The sequence below is a fragment of the Nyctereutes procyonoides genome, unplaced genomic scaffold, assembly GCF_905146905.1.
Source record: "Nyctereutes procyonoides isolate TBG_1078 unplaced genomic scaffold, NYPRO_anot_genome, whole genome shotgun sequence".
In the NCBI taxonomy this organism is placed as follows: domain Eukaryota; kingdom Metazoa; phylum Chordata; class Mammalia; order Carnivora; family Canidae; genus Nyctereutes; species Nyctereutes procyonoides.
This window is the reverse complement of record NW_026575125.1, coordinates 58,666,332-58,683,064: the sequence shown is the minus strand read 5'-3', so window position 1 is coordinate 58,683,064 and position 16,733 is coordinate 58,666,332. Positions and strand designations below refer to the sequence as shown.

Below are 16,733 nucleotides of genomic sequence, written 5' to 3'. Positions count from 1 at the left end.
TTTGATAGGAATCTTTAAATTAGATAAAATTATAGATCATGTTTCTATTTTAGATTATTCAGGTTTCTTTGGATTGTCCCAGGGAATGAAGGTTTGCTGTAATAGATAAGATGAATGAAAGAAAGTCACCCTGTTGTATACTTCAGTTTACTGTCTTTTTTTTTTTGGCAGTTAACCTTAGTCAGTAATCTCATATGTATTTATGAGATTCTTTATCTCATTGTTAAATTCTATTTCTTAAAGTTTTAGTTAAGTTTTTGATATATTTATGAAGGAATATTTTTAACTTGGATCTTTAAACTTAATGAATATGTCATTTTTAGGTGTTCAGTTTATGTGGGATTGCTGCTGTGAGTCTGTAAAAAAAACAAAGAAATCTCCAGGTTCGGGATGCATTCTAGCACACTGCATGGGCCTTGGTAAGACATTACAGGTAAGAACATGAAGATATTGTCTTCTTACGCATTCATGAATTCAAGAATTTATATTGGATTGTATTCTGTGTCTGAGGCAGACTTAATGGGGTTTGGAGACACAGCAGCAGTAAACAAGAATAACAAGATCCCTCTCTCAGGAAGCTTATATTACAGTACAGTTGAGAAATTTTAATCAAATATGAAATATGTACTTTCAGGTAGTAAGTAAGAGAATAAATAGGGAGTGCAAATTTAAGAAGGTGATCTATGAGGAAGGATTCTAATTAAGTGAAGGAATGGGGTTATAAGGCAGAAGCAGTAAAAAACTGTGAAGAATTTGAGGTGGAAATGAACGTCTTTATGATTTCTAATACACTGTGATCCTATAGTAATGAGAATGTAAAGTATTTTTCACTATTAAAAACACTTTATTTATTTAAATTCAGTTTGTCAACATACAGTATATAACACCCAGTGCTCATCACATCACGGTGCCCTCCTTAATGCCTGTCACCCAGTTACCCAATCCTCCCCCACCTCCCCTTTAGCAACCTTCAGTTTGTTTCCCAGAGTTAATAGTCTCTCATGGTTTGTCTCCCTCTCTGATTTTCCCCATTCAGTCTCCTCTCCTTCTCTTATGGTCTCTTGCACTATTTCTTATATTCCACATATGAGAGAAACTGTTTGATACTTGTCTTCCTCCAATTGACTTATTTCACTTAGCATAATGCCCTCCAGAACCATCCATGTCGATATAAATGGTAGGTATTCATCCTTCCTTATGGCTGAGTAATATTTGATTGCATATGTATACCACATCTTCTTTATCCATTCATCTGTCGAGGGATGTCTCGTCTCGGCTCCTTCTACAGTTTGGCTATTATGGACATTGCTGCTATGAACATTGGAGTGCGGGTGCCACTTTGTTTCACTATATCTGTATCTTTGGGGTAAATCCCCAGTAGTGCAATTGCTACGTGATAGGATGGCTCTATTTTTAACTTCTTGGAGAAACCTCCGTACTGTTTTCCAGAGTAGCTGTACAATTTTGTATTCCCTACAGTGGAAGAGGGTTCCCTTTTCTCCACATCCTTGCCAACATTTGTTGTTTCCTGTCTTGTTAATTTTCCCCATTCTCACTGGTGTGAGGTGGTATCTCATTGTGGTTTTGATTTGTATTTCCCTGATGGCAAGTGATGCAGAGCATTTTCTCATGTGCTTGTTGGCCACGTGTAGGTCTTCTTTGGAGAAATGTCTTTTCATGTCTTCTGCCCATTTCTTGACTGGACTGTGTTTTTTGGGTGTTGAGTTTGGTAAGTTCCTTATAGATTTTGGATGCTAGCCCTTTATCTGATATGTCATTTGGAAATATCTTTTCCCATTGTGTAGGTTGCCTTTTAGTTGTGTTGAGAGTTTCCTTTGCTGTGCAGAAGCTTTTTATCTTGATGAAGTCCCAATAATTAATTTTTACTTTTGTTTCCCTTTCCTTTGAAGACGTGAAAACTCTGTGAAAAATGTCCATGGTATTTGACAGGGATTACATTGAATGTGGCATGTTTTTTCATTTCTTTGTGTCTTCTTCATTTTCTTTCATAAGTGTCCTATATAGTTTTTAGAGTACAGATCCTTTACCTCTTTGGTGAGGTTTATTCCTAGATATATTATGGTTTTTGGTGCAATTGTAATTAGGATCGATTCCTTGATTTCTCTTTTGACTCATTGTTAGTCTATAGAAATGCAGCTGAGTTCTTGCATTGGTTTTGTATTCTGCCATGTTGCTGAATTGCTGTATGAGTTTTAGCAATTTTGGAGTGCAATCTTTTGGGTTTTCCACATAGAGTATCATGTTATATGCAAAGAGTGGAAGTTTGCCTTCTTCTTTTCCAGTTTGGATGCCTCTTATTTCTTTATGTTGTCTGATTGCTGAGTCTATGACTTCTAGTACTGTGTTGAACAATAGTGGTGAGAGTGGGCATCCCTGTCATGTTCTTGACCCTAGGGAAAAAGGTCTCAGTTTTTCCCATTGATAATGATACTCGCTGTGGGCTTTTCATAGATAGCTTTTATGATATTGAGGTATGTTCCCTTTATCCTTACACTGTGGATAGTTTTAATCAAGAAAGGATACTGTATTTTATCAAATGCTTACTCTGTGCTAATTTAGAGGATCATATGGTTCTTGTGTTTTCTTTTATTAATGTAATCTATCATGCTGATTGACTTGAGAGTATTGAACTACCGTTGAATCCCAGAAATAAATCCTACTTGGTCATCGGGAGTAATCCTATTAATGTACTGTTGGACCCTACTGGCTAGTATCTTGGTGAGAATTTTGACATGACATCCATGTTCATCAGGGATTTTGGTCTGTAATTCTTTTTTATGGAGTATTTGTCTGGTTTTGTGATCAAGGTAATGCAGACCTCATAGAATGAGTTTGAAAGTTTCCCTTCCATTTCTATGTTTTGAAACAGCTTCAGAAGAATAGTACTAATTCTTCAAATATTTGGAATTCCCCTGGGAAACCATCTGGCTCTGGACCCTTGTTTCCTTGGAGGTTTTTGATGACTGCTTCCATTTCCTTGCTGGTTATTGGTCTGTTCACATTTTCTATTTTTTCCTGTTTCAGTTTTGGTAATTTATCAGTTTCCAGGAATGCATCTATTTCTTCCAGATTGTCTAATTTGATGGCATATAGTTGCTCATAATGTGTTCTTAAAATCATCTGTATATCCTTTGTGTTGGTCATAACTGTCCATGTTTCATTCATGATTTTGTTAATTTGAATCCTTTCTCTTCTCTTTTTGATAAGTATGGATAGGGGTTTATCTCTTATTTTTTCAAGGAACCAGCTCCTAGTTTTGTTGACCTGTTCTACTGTTCTGCTTTCTGTTTCATTGATTTTTGCTCTAATCTTTATTATTTCTCTTCTCCTTGGTTTAGGCCTTGCTAATCTTTTTTTTTTTTTTTTGGCCTTGCTATTCTTCAGCTCTTTTAGGTGTAAGGTTAGATTGTATATTTGAGATTTTTCTAATTTTTTTGAGAGTGGCTAATATTGAAATGTATTTCCCTCTTAAGACTACCTTTGATGTGTCCCATAGACTTCGAATAGTTGTGCTTTCATTTTCATTAGTTTGCGTGAATCTTTTTCATTCTTCTCTAGGTTGACCCATTCATTCTTTAGAAGGATGCTCTTTAACCTCCAAATGTTTTAGTTCCTTCAGAATTTCCTCTTGTGTTTGTGTTCCAATTTTGAAGCCTTGTCATCTGATAAAATGCAGGAAATGATCCTGGTCTTTTCGTATCAGTTGAGACCTGATTTGTGACCCAGTATGTGGTCTGTTATTGAGAAAGTTACATGTGCACTGGAGAAGAATATGTATTCTGTTGCATTAGGTTCAAATGTTCTGAATATATAACCCGTGAAGTCCATCTGGTTCCATGTGTCATTCAAAGTCCTTGTTTCCTTGTTGATCTTCTGTTTAGGTGATCTGTCTATTGCTGTGAGTGATGTGAGTGATGTGTTGAAGTCCTTTACTATTAATGTATTATTATCAGTGTATTTCTTTACCTTGGTTATTAATTGGTTGATATAATTGGCTGCTCCCAAATTAGCATAAATACTTACAATTGTTAGATCTTCTTGTTGGATAGCCCCTTTAAGTGTGATATAGTATCCCTCTTCATCTCTTACAACTGTCTTTGGTTTAAAATTTAATTTATCTAAAAAAAAATTTAATTTATCTGATATGAGAATTGCTACCCTAGGTTTCTTTTGAAGTCTATTTGCATGGTAAGTGGTTGTCTACCCTCTCATTTTCAGTTTGAAGGTGTCTTTAGGTCTAAAATGAGTTATTTTTTTGAATATAGTGAAAGGAAGCCAGAAGTGGAGAATATATCTATAAAATATAAATGTAAAAAATAAAAGTTTACAGATACTTAAAAGAGCTGATAAGAAACCAGTTGCAACAGGAAAAAAGAAAAAATGGAAAATTTTAAACTGAAAGATAAGTCATAAGAAAAAACCCCCTCGAATTCTATATAGTATTTTCTCCTAGCACTGGAGTGTTCCAGTCCTTTTCGGTCAAATAAACTTGCTATTCACTTGTTCTTCCAGCTAATCTGTGGAGGAGGGGCCTATTGCACTGATACTAAGGTTTCCCTGCCTGGGTGGAGTTTCACCGTCCTTTGCCCAGAGGCCAGGCTCTGTGTATGCTGTTTGCTGTGTGTGGCTTTTGTTCTTTGAAGGCTTTCTGTACCTCCTTAGAAGGTGAAAATAAAAATGGCCGCACCCGGATCTCCAGCCCAGGAGCTGAAGATCATGATAATGTGTCAAACTCTGCAGACTCCTTTGGTACATGCTCACTCATATCTTCCCCAGGGGAAGATAGAGGGACACTGATTTGTGCAACATGCAGGGCTCTGGCAGTGATGATTCTCACCCATTCATGTGTTCACCTGCTCCACCCCTCCTGGAGGAAGCTGAAAGTTGCCTCGTTTCTGACTATTCCAAGGCTCTGGGACAGAGAGTGTTCACCTGTTTGCACACCTGCTTCTCCTCTCCCAGAGGAAAGCAGAGGATTGCTGTATTCCACTCCTTTAAAGGGACACAACATGAAGAGTGGTTGCCCAGTCTGTTGGTGGTTCAGGGTTTATTACAAAACAAGTTGAGAACCCTCTCCTGGGCTCACTGACCTAAACCTGTTTCCCTCTCAATGCTTGGAAACTGCCAGCTCAGGCACCCCTGTTCTTTCTGTGCCTCGGGATTTTGAGACCCCATAGTCCCACCTGCCATTTTGTCCTGATTCACTACTGAGCATCTTTCGGGCCAGGAAGTCTCTCACAGAAGTAGATTTCTAAAGTTCTTGATTTTGAGCCCCACATCTCTATCATTTTCTCGTATCCAACTTACAAAGACTCCCTCTGCCTGCTGTTTATCTTCTCATATATCCACTCCATTTTTCTTCTCCCCACTCCTACCTTACAAAAAGTGGTCACTTTTTCATTTGTATAGTTCCAACCATTCTTTCCTTATATCACACATTGAATTCATAGGTGTTCCGGATGATTTGAGAGCTAGCTAAATTAAGGGGACCAGATAAAACAATGACTTCTATTCTTCCTCCATCTTGCCTCAAGTAGAACACTTTTTTTTAACCATTTTAAACATTGTTCTTGCCTTTTAAGATTTTTTTTTTTGTTCCAAGACTTTATTTAAATTCAAATTTCTTAATATGTAGTTTAGTATTGGTTTCAGGAGTAGAATTTATTGATTCATCACTTACATGTAACACATAGTGCTTATCACAGGTGCCCTCCTTAATGCCCATCACCCCATTTAGCCCATCCTTCCACCCCACCTCCCATCACCATCCATCCTACCACCATACTACTACCATCTTTTACGGTTTGCTTCCCTCTCAGTTTTTAATCCTATTTTTTCTTTCCCTTCCCCTATGTTCATCTATTTTGTTTCTTAAATTCCACTCAACAGTGAAATTACTTAGATTTATCTTTCTCTGACTGACTTATTTCACTTAGCATAAACACTCTAGTTCCATCCATGTCCTTGCTCATGCCAACAGTTCATTCTTTTTGTTGGCAGAGTAATATTCCACTGTATATATTTAGCATATTTAAATTTTCCACTCATCAATTAGTGGACATTGGGCTTTTTCCATAATTTGGCTGTTGTTGATAGTGCTGCTATAAACATAGGGGTTAATTTGCCCCTTCTAATCACTAGTTTTGTTATCCATTGTGTAACAGTAGAGTTGCTGGATCATAGTGTAGTTCTATTTTTAACTCTTTGAGGAACCTCCGTATTGTTTTCCACAGTGGCTGCAGAAGCTGCATTCCCAGGAAAAATTTAAGAGCTTCCCCTTTGTCCACATCCTTGCCAACATCTCGTTTCCAAAATTGTTAATTGTAGCCATTCTGACTGGTAAGAAGTGGTATCTCATTGTGGTTTTGATCTTTATTTTCCTGAAGATGAGTGATAAACATTTTTTCATGTTTTAGCCATATGTATGTCTTCTTTGGAGAAATTTCTATTCATGTCTTTCTCCCATTTCTTGCCTGGATTATTTATTTTTTGTGTATTCATTTTGATAAGTTCTTTATAGATAATGGATGCTAGACCTTTATCCAGTATGTCATTTGCAAGTATCTTCTCCTATTCCATAATTTGCCTTTTAGTTTTGTTGATTGTTTCCTTTGCTTATGCAGAAACCTTTTATCTCAAGTCACAATAGTTCATTTTTCCTTTACTTTCTCTTACCTCTGTATACGTGTCTAGTAAGAAGTTGCCATGACCAAGGTCAAAGAGTTTGCTGCTTGTGTTCTCCTCTAAGATTATGATGATTTCCAGTCTCACATTTATGTCTTTCATACATCTGGAATTTATTTTTGTGTATAGTAGAAAAAGTGATCCATTGTCATTCTTTTGCATGTTGTTTTCAAGTTTTCCTGGCACCATCTGTTGAAGAGACTGTATTTTTTCCATTGGATATTCTTTCCTGCTTTGTCAAAGATGAGTTGATCATATAATTGTGGGTCCATTTCTGGGTTCTTGATTCTATTCCATTGATCTTTGTGTCCTTTTTTTGTGCTAGTACCATGCTGTCTGGATGATTATAGTTTTGTAATATAGCTTGAAGTTTGAAATCATGATGCCTCCAGCTTTGTTTTTCTTTTTTCAAGATTGCTCTGGTTATTTGGAGTCTTTGTGTTTGCATACACATTTCAGGATTGTTCTAGCTCTATGAAAATGCTAGTGGTATTTTGATAGGGATTACTTTAAATGTGTAGATTGCTTTTGGTAGTATAGACATTTAAACAATACTTGTTCTTCCTATCCTTTTTTATTTAAGATTTTTTATTTATTCATGAGAGAGACACACACAGAGAGAGAGAGAGAGAGAGAAAGAGAGGCAGAGAAAGAGAGAGACAGAGACACAGGCAGAGGGAGGAGCAGGCTCCATGCTGGGAGCCCGACATGGGGCTTGATCCCAGGTCTCCAGGATCACACCCTAGGCTGAAGGTGGCGCTAAACCGCTGAGCCACCTGGGCTGCCCTGTTCTTCCTCTTCTTGAGAATGGAATGTTTTTTCATTTCTTTCTCTTCAATTTCTTTCATAAGTGTTCCATATTTTTCAGAATACAAATCATTTACAAAACTCTTTAGGCTATTCTTAGGTATCTTATGTTTTTTGGTGCACTTACTGTAAATAGGAAGGATTCCTTGATTTCTTTTTGTTGCTTAATTATTCGTGTATAGACATGCAGTTGATTTTTCTAAGTTGATTTTATATCCTGTGACTTTGCTGAATTCATATATCAGCTCTATCAATTTTTGATGAGTCTTTCCAGTTTTCTACAGAGTAAGTAACATGTTGTGTGTGAAGACTGAAAGTTTGAAAACTTCCTTGCCTATTTAGATACCTTTTACTTGTTTTTGTTGTCTGATTGCTGAGGCTAGAACTTCTGGTACTAGGTTGAACAGTAGTCATTAGAGTGGACATCCCTGTTATGTCCCTCACCTTAGGGGAAAACTCAGTTTTTCCCCATTGTGAATGATATTAGCTGTCAGTCTTTTTTTTAAAAAGTATTTTATTTATTTATTCATGAGAGACACACAGAGAGAGAGAGGCACAGACACAGGCAGAGGGAGAAGCAGGCTCCATGCAGGGAGCCCGATGTGGGACTCGATCCTGGGACTCTAGGATCACACCCTGGGCTGAAGGCGGTACTAAACTGCTGAGCCACCCAGGCTGCCCTGTCAGTCTTTCATATATTGCCTTTATGATGTGTAGGTTGGTTCTGTTCTATTCCTATTTTTTAGTGGTTTTTATGAAGACAGGATGCTGTAATTTGTCACATCCTCTTACTACATCTATTGAGAGGATCATATGGTTCTTTTCTGTGCTTTTATTAATGTGGTATATCACGTTGATAGATTTGTTGTATTGAACGCCCCCAAATTGGCTTTTAAGTTTTTAATTCCAGTTAGTTTATGTACAGTGTTATATTAGTTTCATGTGTCCACTTTAGTGATTCAGTAATTCCATGTATCACCTGGTACTCATCATGACAGGTGCAGTACTTAATCTGCATCATCTATTTAATTCATCCCCCTTACCACACTCCCCTCTCATAACCATCAGTTTGTTCTTTAAATTAAGGACTTGTTTCTTGATTTGTCTTTCTGTTTTTCCTTGTGTTCATTTTAGTGTTTCTTAAATTCTACATGTGAGTGAAATCCTGTGGTATTTTTCTTACTCTGACTGACTTACTACAGTTAGTATTTTGTTCTCTAGCTTTTCCTATGTTGTAGTAAATGGGAAGATTTCATTCTTTTTTATGGCTAAATAATATTCCTGTGTATGTGTGTGTCTCTCACATCTTTATCCGTTCATCTATGGATGGACACTTGGGCTGCTTCTATAATATGTGTTGTAAATCCTGCTTTTTTAAACATAGGGGTACATATATGCCTCTGAATTCGTGTTTTCCTGTTTTTTGGGTAAATACCCTGTAGTGTGATTGTTGAATCATAGGGCAGTTCTGTTTTTAATTTTTTCATGAATCTCCATTCTGTTTTCCACTATGGCTGTACCAGTTTGTTTTCCCACACATAGTGCAGGAGGGTTCCTTTTTTCCACATTCTAGCCATTACTCATTTAACTTGTGTTTTTGATTTTAGCCATTTTGACAGGGGTAAGGTGATATGTCATTGTTGTTTTGATTTGCATTTCCTTGTTGATGATTGATGTTGATCTTTTTTTTTTCTTGCTTGAAATAATATTTTTAAATTTTAAAAAGTTTTTTTTATAATAAATTTATTTTTTATTGGTGTTCAATTTACCAAAATACAGAGTAACACCCAGTGTTCATCCCGTCAAGTGCCCCCCCTCAGTGCCTGTCACCCATTCACCCCCATCCCCCGCCCTCCTCCCTTTCCACCACCCCTAGTTCGTTTCCCAGAGTTAGGAGGAGTCTTTATGTTCTGTCTCCCTTTCTGATATTTCCCACACATTTCTTCTCGCTTCCCTTATATTCCCCAAATGAATGAGAACATACACTGTTTGTCCTTCTCCGATTGACTTACTTCACTCAGCATAATACCCTCCAGCCCCATGCACGTCGAAGCAAATGGTGGGTATTTGTCATTTCTAATGGCTGAATAATATTCCATTGTATACATAAACCACATCTTTTTTATCCATTCATCTTTCGATGGACACCGAGGCTCCTTCCACAGTTTGGCTATGGTGGACATTGCTGCTATAAACATCGGGGTGCAGATGTCCCGGCGTTTCATTGCATCTGTATCTTTGGGGTAAATCCCCAACAGTGCAATTGCTGGGTCGTAGGGCAGGTCTATTTTTAACTCTTTGAGGAACCTCCACACACTTTTCCAGAGTGGCTGCACCAGTTCACATTCCCACCAACAGTGTAAAAGGGTTCCCTTTTCTCCGCATCCTCTCCAACATTTGTGGTTTCCTGCCTTGTTAATTTTCCCCATTCTCACTGGTGTGAGGTGGTATCTCATTGTGGTTTCGATTTGTATTTCCCTGATGGCAAGTGATGCAGAGCATTTTCTCATGTGCATGTTGGCCATGTCTATGTCTTCCTCTGTGAGATTTCTCTTCATGTCTTTTGCCCATTTCATGATTGGATTGTTTGTTTCTTTGGTGTTGAGTTTAATAAGTTCTTTATAGATCTTGGAAACTAGCCCTTTATCTGATACATCATTTGCAAATATCTTTTCCCATTCTGTAGGTTTTTAGTTTTGTTGACTGTATCCTTTGCTATGCAAAAGCTTCTTATCTTGAAAGATATTGAGGAAGACACAAAGAGATGGAAAAATATTCCATGCTCATGGATTGGCAGAATTAATATTGTGAAAATGTGAATGTTACCCAGGGCAATTTACAAGTTTAATGCAATCCCTATCAAAATACCATGGACTTTCTTCAGAGAGTTAGAACAAATTATTTTAAGATTTGTGTGGAATCAGAAAAGACCCCGAATAGCCAGGGGAATTTTAAAAAAGAAAACCATATCTGGGGGCATCACAATGCCAGATTTCAGGTTGTACTACAAAGCTGTGGTCATCACGACAGTGTGGTACTGGCACAAAAACAGACACATAGATCAATGGAACAGAATAGAGAACCCAGAAGTGGACCCTGAACTTTATGGTCAACTAATATTCGATAAAGGAGGAAAAACTATCCATTGGAAGACAGACAGTCTCTTCAATAAATGGTGCTGGGAAAATTGGACATCCACATGCAGAAGAATGAAACTAGACCACTCTCTTTCACCAGACACAAAGATAAACTCAAAATGGATGAAAGATCTAAATGTAAGACAGGATTCCATCAAAATCCTAGAGGAGAACACAGGCAACACCCTTTTTTGAACTCAGCCACAGTAACTTCTTGCAAGATACATCTACGAAGGCAAAAGAAACAAAAGCAAAAATGAACTATTGGGACTTCATCAAGATAAGAAGCTTTTGCACAGCAAATGATTCTGATCTTTTCTGTGTTTCTTTGCTGTTTATCTTCTTTGGAAAAATTTCTATTTCTGCCTTACATACATTTTTTAAACTGGAGTATTTGGTTTTTTTTGGTGTTGTGTTTTATTTTATTTTATTTTATAATATTTTATTCTTTTATTCCTGAGAGGCACAGGGAGAGGCAGAGACCTAGGCAGAGGGAGAAGCAGGCTCCTCTTGGGGAGCCTGATGTGGGACTCAAACCCAGGACTCCTGTATTAGGACCTGAGCCACCCAGGTGTCCCTGGTATTGAGTTTTTAATATTCTTTCTATATTTTGGATACTTAACTCTTTATCAGATATGTCATTTGCAAATACCTTCTCCCATTCTGAAGGTTACCTTTTAGTTTGACTGATTTCTTTGCTTTTTGGAAGCTTTCTATTTTGATAAAGTCCAGTAGTTTATCGTTTTGTTTCCTTTGCTTCAGGAGCCATATATCTTAAATGTTCCCATAGCCGATGTCAGAGAACGCACTGCCTGTGCTCTCTTCAAATATTTTTATGTGTTTAGTCTCACATTAGGGTCTTTCATCCTTTTTTTTTCTTTCATTCATTTTGAACTTATCTTTTTGCGTTGTATAAGAATGTGGCCCAGTTTCATTCTTTTGCATGTCACTGTCCAGTATTCTCAACACTGTTTCTTCAAGAGACTGTTATTTTCCCATTGAGTATCCTTTCCTCTTTTATCAGAGATTAATTGACCATATAATTGCAGGTCTATTTCTGGGTTTCTTTTTTGTTCCATTGATCTGTGTGTGTATTTTCGTGCTAGTACCCTGCTATTTTGATTACTACAGCTTTGTAATATACCTTGATGTTTGGAATTGTTAATACTTTTGTTTATTAAAAAAAGTTTATTTATTTATTTTAGAAAGAATGACAGCATGCATAAGCAGGGGGAGGGGTGGAGGGACAAGTGGAGAGAGAATTTGAAGCAGACTCTGCTGAGTGTGGAGCCTGTCACAGGGCTCAGTTCCATGACCTTGAGATCATGACCTGAGCTGAAACCAAGAGTCATACACTCAACCGACTGAGCCACCCAGGTGCTCTTTAATGTTTTGCATTTATATTTTCACGATTGCTTTTGCTATTTAGGATCCTTGTGGTTCCATACAGGTTTTAGGATTGTTTGTTCTAGCTATGTGAAAAATGCTGGTGGTATTTTGATAGGGGATTGCATTAAATGTGTAGATTGCTTTGGGTAATGCAGACATTTTAGCTGTATATGTTCTTCCAATCCATGTACATGGGATGTCTTTCCATTTCTTTGTTTCATCTTCGATTTCTTTTATCAGTCTTTTTACTTTTCAGAGTACAGGTCTTTCACCTCTTTGGTTAGGTTTATTCCTAGGTATCTTACTATTTTTGGTGCAAATTTAAATGGTATTGTTTTCTCAATTTCTGTTTCTGCCTCTTCATTATTGATGTATAGAAATGGAACAGATTTCTGCTTGTTGGTCATTTTGTCCTGACTGTCCTGAATTTGTTTATCGGTTATAGCAGTTTTTTGGTGGAGTCTTTTGAGTTTTATAAAGTATTATGTCATCTCAAATAGTATAAGTTTTACCTCTTCTTTGCTGATTTCAGTGCCTTTTGTTTTTTTGTTGTCTTATTCCTATGGCTAGTGCTTTTAGTACTATGTTGAATAAAAGTTGTGGGAATGGACATCCTTGTTTTGTTCCTGAAGTTATGGGAGATGTTTTTAGTTTTACTCAATTTACGATGATGGAAGCTATGGGTTTTCCATGTATGGTCTTGTGTTATGTTCAGTTATGGCTTCCTCTGAACCTACTTTGTTGAAGGTTTTTATCCTGACTGGATGTTGTAGTTTGTCAAATCCTTGTTCTGCTTCTATTGAAATGATTATATGGTATTTATCTGTTCTTTTATTGTGATGTATCGCATTGATCGATTTGCCAGTATTGACTGACTCTTGCAGCCCAAGTAAATTGTACTTGATCGTGGTGTATGATTTTTGAAATTGCATTATTGGATTTGGTTTACTAGTATTTTGTTGAGCATTTTTATATCAGTGTTTACCAGGGATATTAGCCTGTGGTTTTCCTTTTTGGTGATGTCTTTTTTTTTCAGAATCAGAGTAATGCTGGCCTCATAGAATGAATTTGGACGTTGTATTCCTCTTTTGTATTTTGGAATAGTTCAAGAAGAATAGATGTCCACTCTTTAAAATGTTTGGTAGAATTCACCTTATAAAATCATCTTTTCCTGGTCTTGTGTTTCTTATGGCTTTTTGACTTATTCAATTTCTTTGCTGGTTATGGTTCTCATCAAATTTTCTATTTCTTCCTGTTTCAGTTTTGTCAATTTATATTTTTTAGAAATTTATCCATTTCTTCTATTTTGTCCTTTTTTTAGTATATTGTTTTTCATACTATTATAATTATTTGTATTTTTGTAACATCAGTTCTTATTTCTCTCTCATTTGTAATTTTAGTTACTTTAGTACTTTCTCTTTTTTTATTTCTCTGTGTAGGTAGAGGTTATCTGTTTTATTGCTTTTTTTGCTCCTTGTTTTGTTGATCTTTTCTGTTGTTTTTTTTTTTTTTGCTCCTTGTTTTGTTGTAATTTGCTCCTTGTTTTGTTGATCTTTTCTGTTGTTTTTTTTTTTTTTTTTGTCTTTCTGAATCATTTAGTTCTACTGTAATCTTAATTATCTTCTTCCTTCTGCTGGTTTTAGGTTTTGTTTGTTCTTTTTCTAGCTTCTTTAGGCATAAAGATTGGTTATTTATTTCAGATTTTTCTTGCTTAAGGTAGGTAGTATTGGTATAAACTTCCCTTTTAGAACTGTTTTTGCTCTAACCCAGAAATTTTTGATTATTGTGGTTTCATTTACATTTGTTTCCATGTAGTTTTTTATTTCTTCTATTTCCTGATTGATCCATTAATTGTTTAGTATCATGTTACGTAATTTCCATGTATTTGTTATTTTCTAATTTTTTTCTTGTGGTTGACTTTTAGTTTAATAACATTTTTGGTCAGAAAAGATTTATGCTGTGACTTCTGTCTTCTTGAGTTTGTTGAGGCTTGTTTGTGGACTAATATTTCATATTCTGTAGAATGTTTCATGTGCACTTTAAAGAATGTGTGTTCTGCTGTTTTATGATGGAATGTTTTGCATATATCTATTAAATCCATCTGTTCCCATGTGTCATTCAAAGCCAATGGTTCCTTGTTGGTTTTCTGTTTAGATGATCTGTCCATTGATGTAAGTTGGGTGTTAATATCCCCAGTATTATTGTATTATCTTCAAAGAGTTCCTTTATTTTTGTTATTGATTGTTTTATGTATTTGAGTTCTCCCCTGTTGGATGCTTTTTAAAATTTCCCTTTTATTATATACTGTCCTACTTTGTCCCTTGTTCCATCTTTGTTTTAAAGTCTGTTTTGTCTCATATAGGTCTTGCTACTCTGGCTGTTTTTTGTTCATCCTTTTGAGTGGTTGATATTTCTGTATCCCCTCATTTTTAATCTTTAGGTTTGTTTAGGTCTCAGATGAGTTTGTTGTATGTAGCTTAGGGATGGGTCTTTTTTTTTTATCCATTCTGTCACCCTATGTCCTTTTTGGGAGCACTTAGTCCAGTTACATTTAAAGTAATTACTGATAGTTATTTTATTATTCATTTTGTGTTGTTTCTGAAGATTTTCTTTGATATTTTCTTGTCTTTTTCATGTTTTGCTGATTTTCTTTAGTGATATATTTCAATTTAGTTCTCTTCATTCTTTGCATATTTATTCATGGGTTTTTGATATATGGTTACCATTAGAGTTGCATATAGCAGTCCATATTAAGTTGATTTTTGTTTAAGTTTGAACCCATTCTTTACTCCTTTCTTCCACATGTTTTCAGTGCACAGTATCATGTTTTACATCCTTTTATTTGTTTCTTTACTGATTTTTCACAGAAATATTCATTTTTAATCCTTTTGTTGTTTCTTCCTTTATCCTGCTACTTTTAGTCTCTCCTTTCAACTGAAAGAGTTCCCTTTAATATCTCTTACTTCTTTAGTTTTTCTTTGTAAGGGGATCTCTTTATTTCACCTTCTGTTTTGAATGATAATCTTTCTGGATAGAGTATTCTTGGACACAGATTTTTCCCATTCAGCACTGTGAATATATGGTGCCACTTTATTTTTGCTTTAAAAGCTGCTGGTGCAGTGTGGGTTTTCCCTTGTATGTTACTTCTTTTATCTTGCTTATTTAAAAATTTTTTTCGCTATATTTTGCCAGTTTAATTATAGGATGTCTTGGTGTGTGTGTGTTTCTGTTGATTTTATTGGGAGTTCTCTGTGCTTCCTGGATCTGGATATCTGCTTCCTTCCCCAAATTAGGAAAGTTTTCAGCTATTATTTTTTCAAATTTTCTGTCTTCTTTTCTCTCTCATCTTCCTTTGGTAGTCCTATAAGAGAAACATTATTGTGTTTTTTGTTTTGTTTTTAAAGATTTTATTTATTCATGAGAGACACAAAGAGAGAGGTAGAGACAGAAAGGGAGAAGCAGGCTCCTTGCAGGAAGCCCAATGTGGGACTCTATCCTGGGACTTTGGGATCACACCCTGAGCCAAAGGTAGACACTCGACTGATGTGCCATCCAGGCACCTCACATTATTATGTTTGATGGAGTCACTCAATTCCATAAGTCTTTTCTTGTTTTGCATATTATTTTTTCTCTCTTTTGTTTAGCTTGATTACTTTCCATTACTCTGTCACCCGGGTCATTAATTTGTTTCTGTGCTTCTTCTGGCCTGCTTTTCATTTCATCTAACTTGTTTTTCATTTTGTTTATTGAGCCCTTTTTTGTAAAAAAAAAGATTTTACTTATACTTGAGGGGAGGATAAAGGGGAGAGGAGAAGAAGGCCCCACCCCTTACTGAGCAGGCAGCCCAAAACAAGGCTTAACCCCAGGTCCCTGGGATCATGACCTGAGCCCAGGGCAGATACACTTGACTGACTGATCTGCCAGGGAGCCCATCATTTTGTTTATTGAGCTTTTTATCTCTGATATGTTATTTGTTATCTCTCTGTTAAGGATCTCACTCTTGTATTCCTCTCTTTTCACATGTCCAGTGGGTATCCTTATGATTATTCCCTTAAATTATATATCAAGCATATTAGTTATATCTATTTCACTTAGATCTGTGGCCATGGCCTTGATGTGTTCTTTTATTTGGATAGATTTCTCTGTCTTCTCATTTTGTTTATGTCTTGATGTGTGTTTCTTTGTGTTGGAAATTTGAGCTCTGTTTCCTGTTCTTTAGGGTAATGGCCTTATGAAGTAAAGGTCTTGTAGTACTGTGTCATGTAGTGTCCCCTGTTTCCTAGGGTCTGATGCTTGTGGGAGTGTCTACAGTGTTTGCTGTGTGTACCTTGTTTTGTTCTGGCCACTTTATACCTTATAGCAGCTTTCTGCAAAGGTTCTCTTTGCCTGTTGTTGACATTTTTGGTTCCTCACCTGAATGTGGTATATTTTAAGTAGATGTGCTCAGGTCTGCTTGTGAAATGAAAAGTGTTGCAACTGCTGCTGAACTGAGATCCTGAAAACCCATTGGGGAGACATGGTGTGAGCAGGGATTTGGGTGAGCCTTCTGGGGTAGAGGGCTTTCTGTCCTGACTAAGGGAAGCATAACCCTCAGGAATGCTTCTGCTGGAATGCTGGCAGTTAAGGCTTAGTCTAACCAAGTTAGTTAATGAGTGTTGATGCTCTTCCACTTCCCACAGGTGGCTTTGTGCTTAT

General features: G+C 36.5%; 1 protein-coding gene across 4 annotated transcripts in view; it reads left to right on the top strand.

Annotated features, from left to right (window-relative positions):
- The window catches only part of ATRX (ATRX chromatin remodeler), a 304,453-nt gene that overhangs the window by 168,258 nt on the left and 119,462 nt on the right, over window positions 1-16,733 (top strand). For all 4 annotated transcript variants that reach the window (XM_055337613.1, XM_055337612.1, XM_055337611.1 and 1 more), the window contains one exon: window positions 324-433. In XM_055337613.1, coding sequence (XP_055193588.1) covers window positions 324-433 — 110 coding nt within the window. The remainder of the gene's footprint in view (window positions 1-323; window positions 434-16,733) is intronic.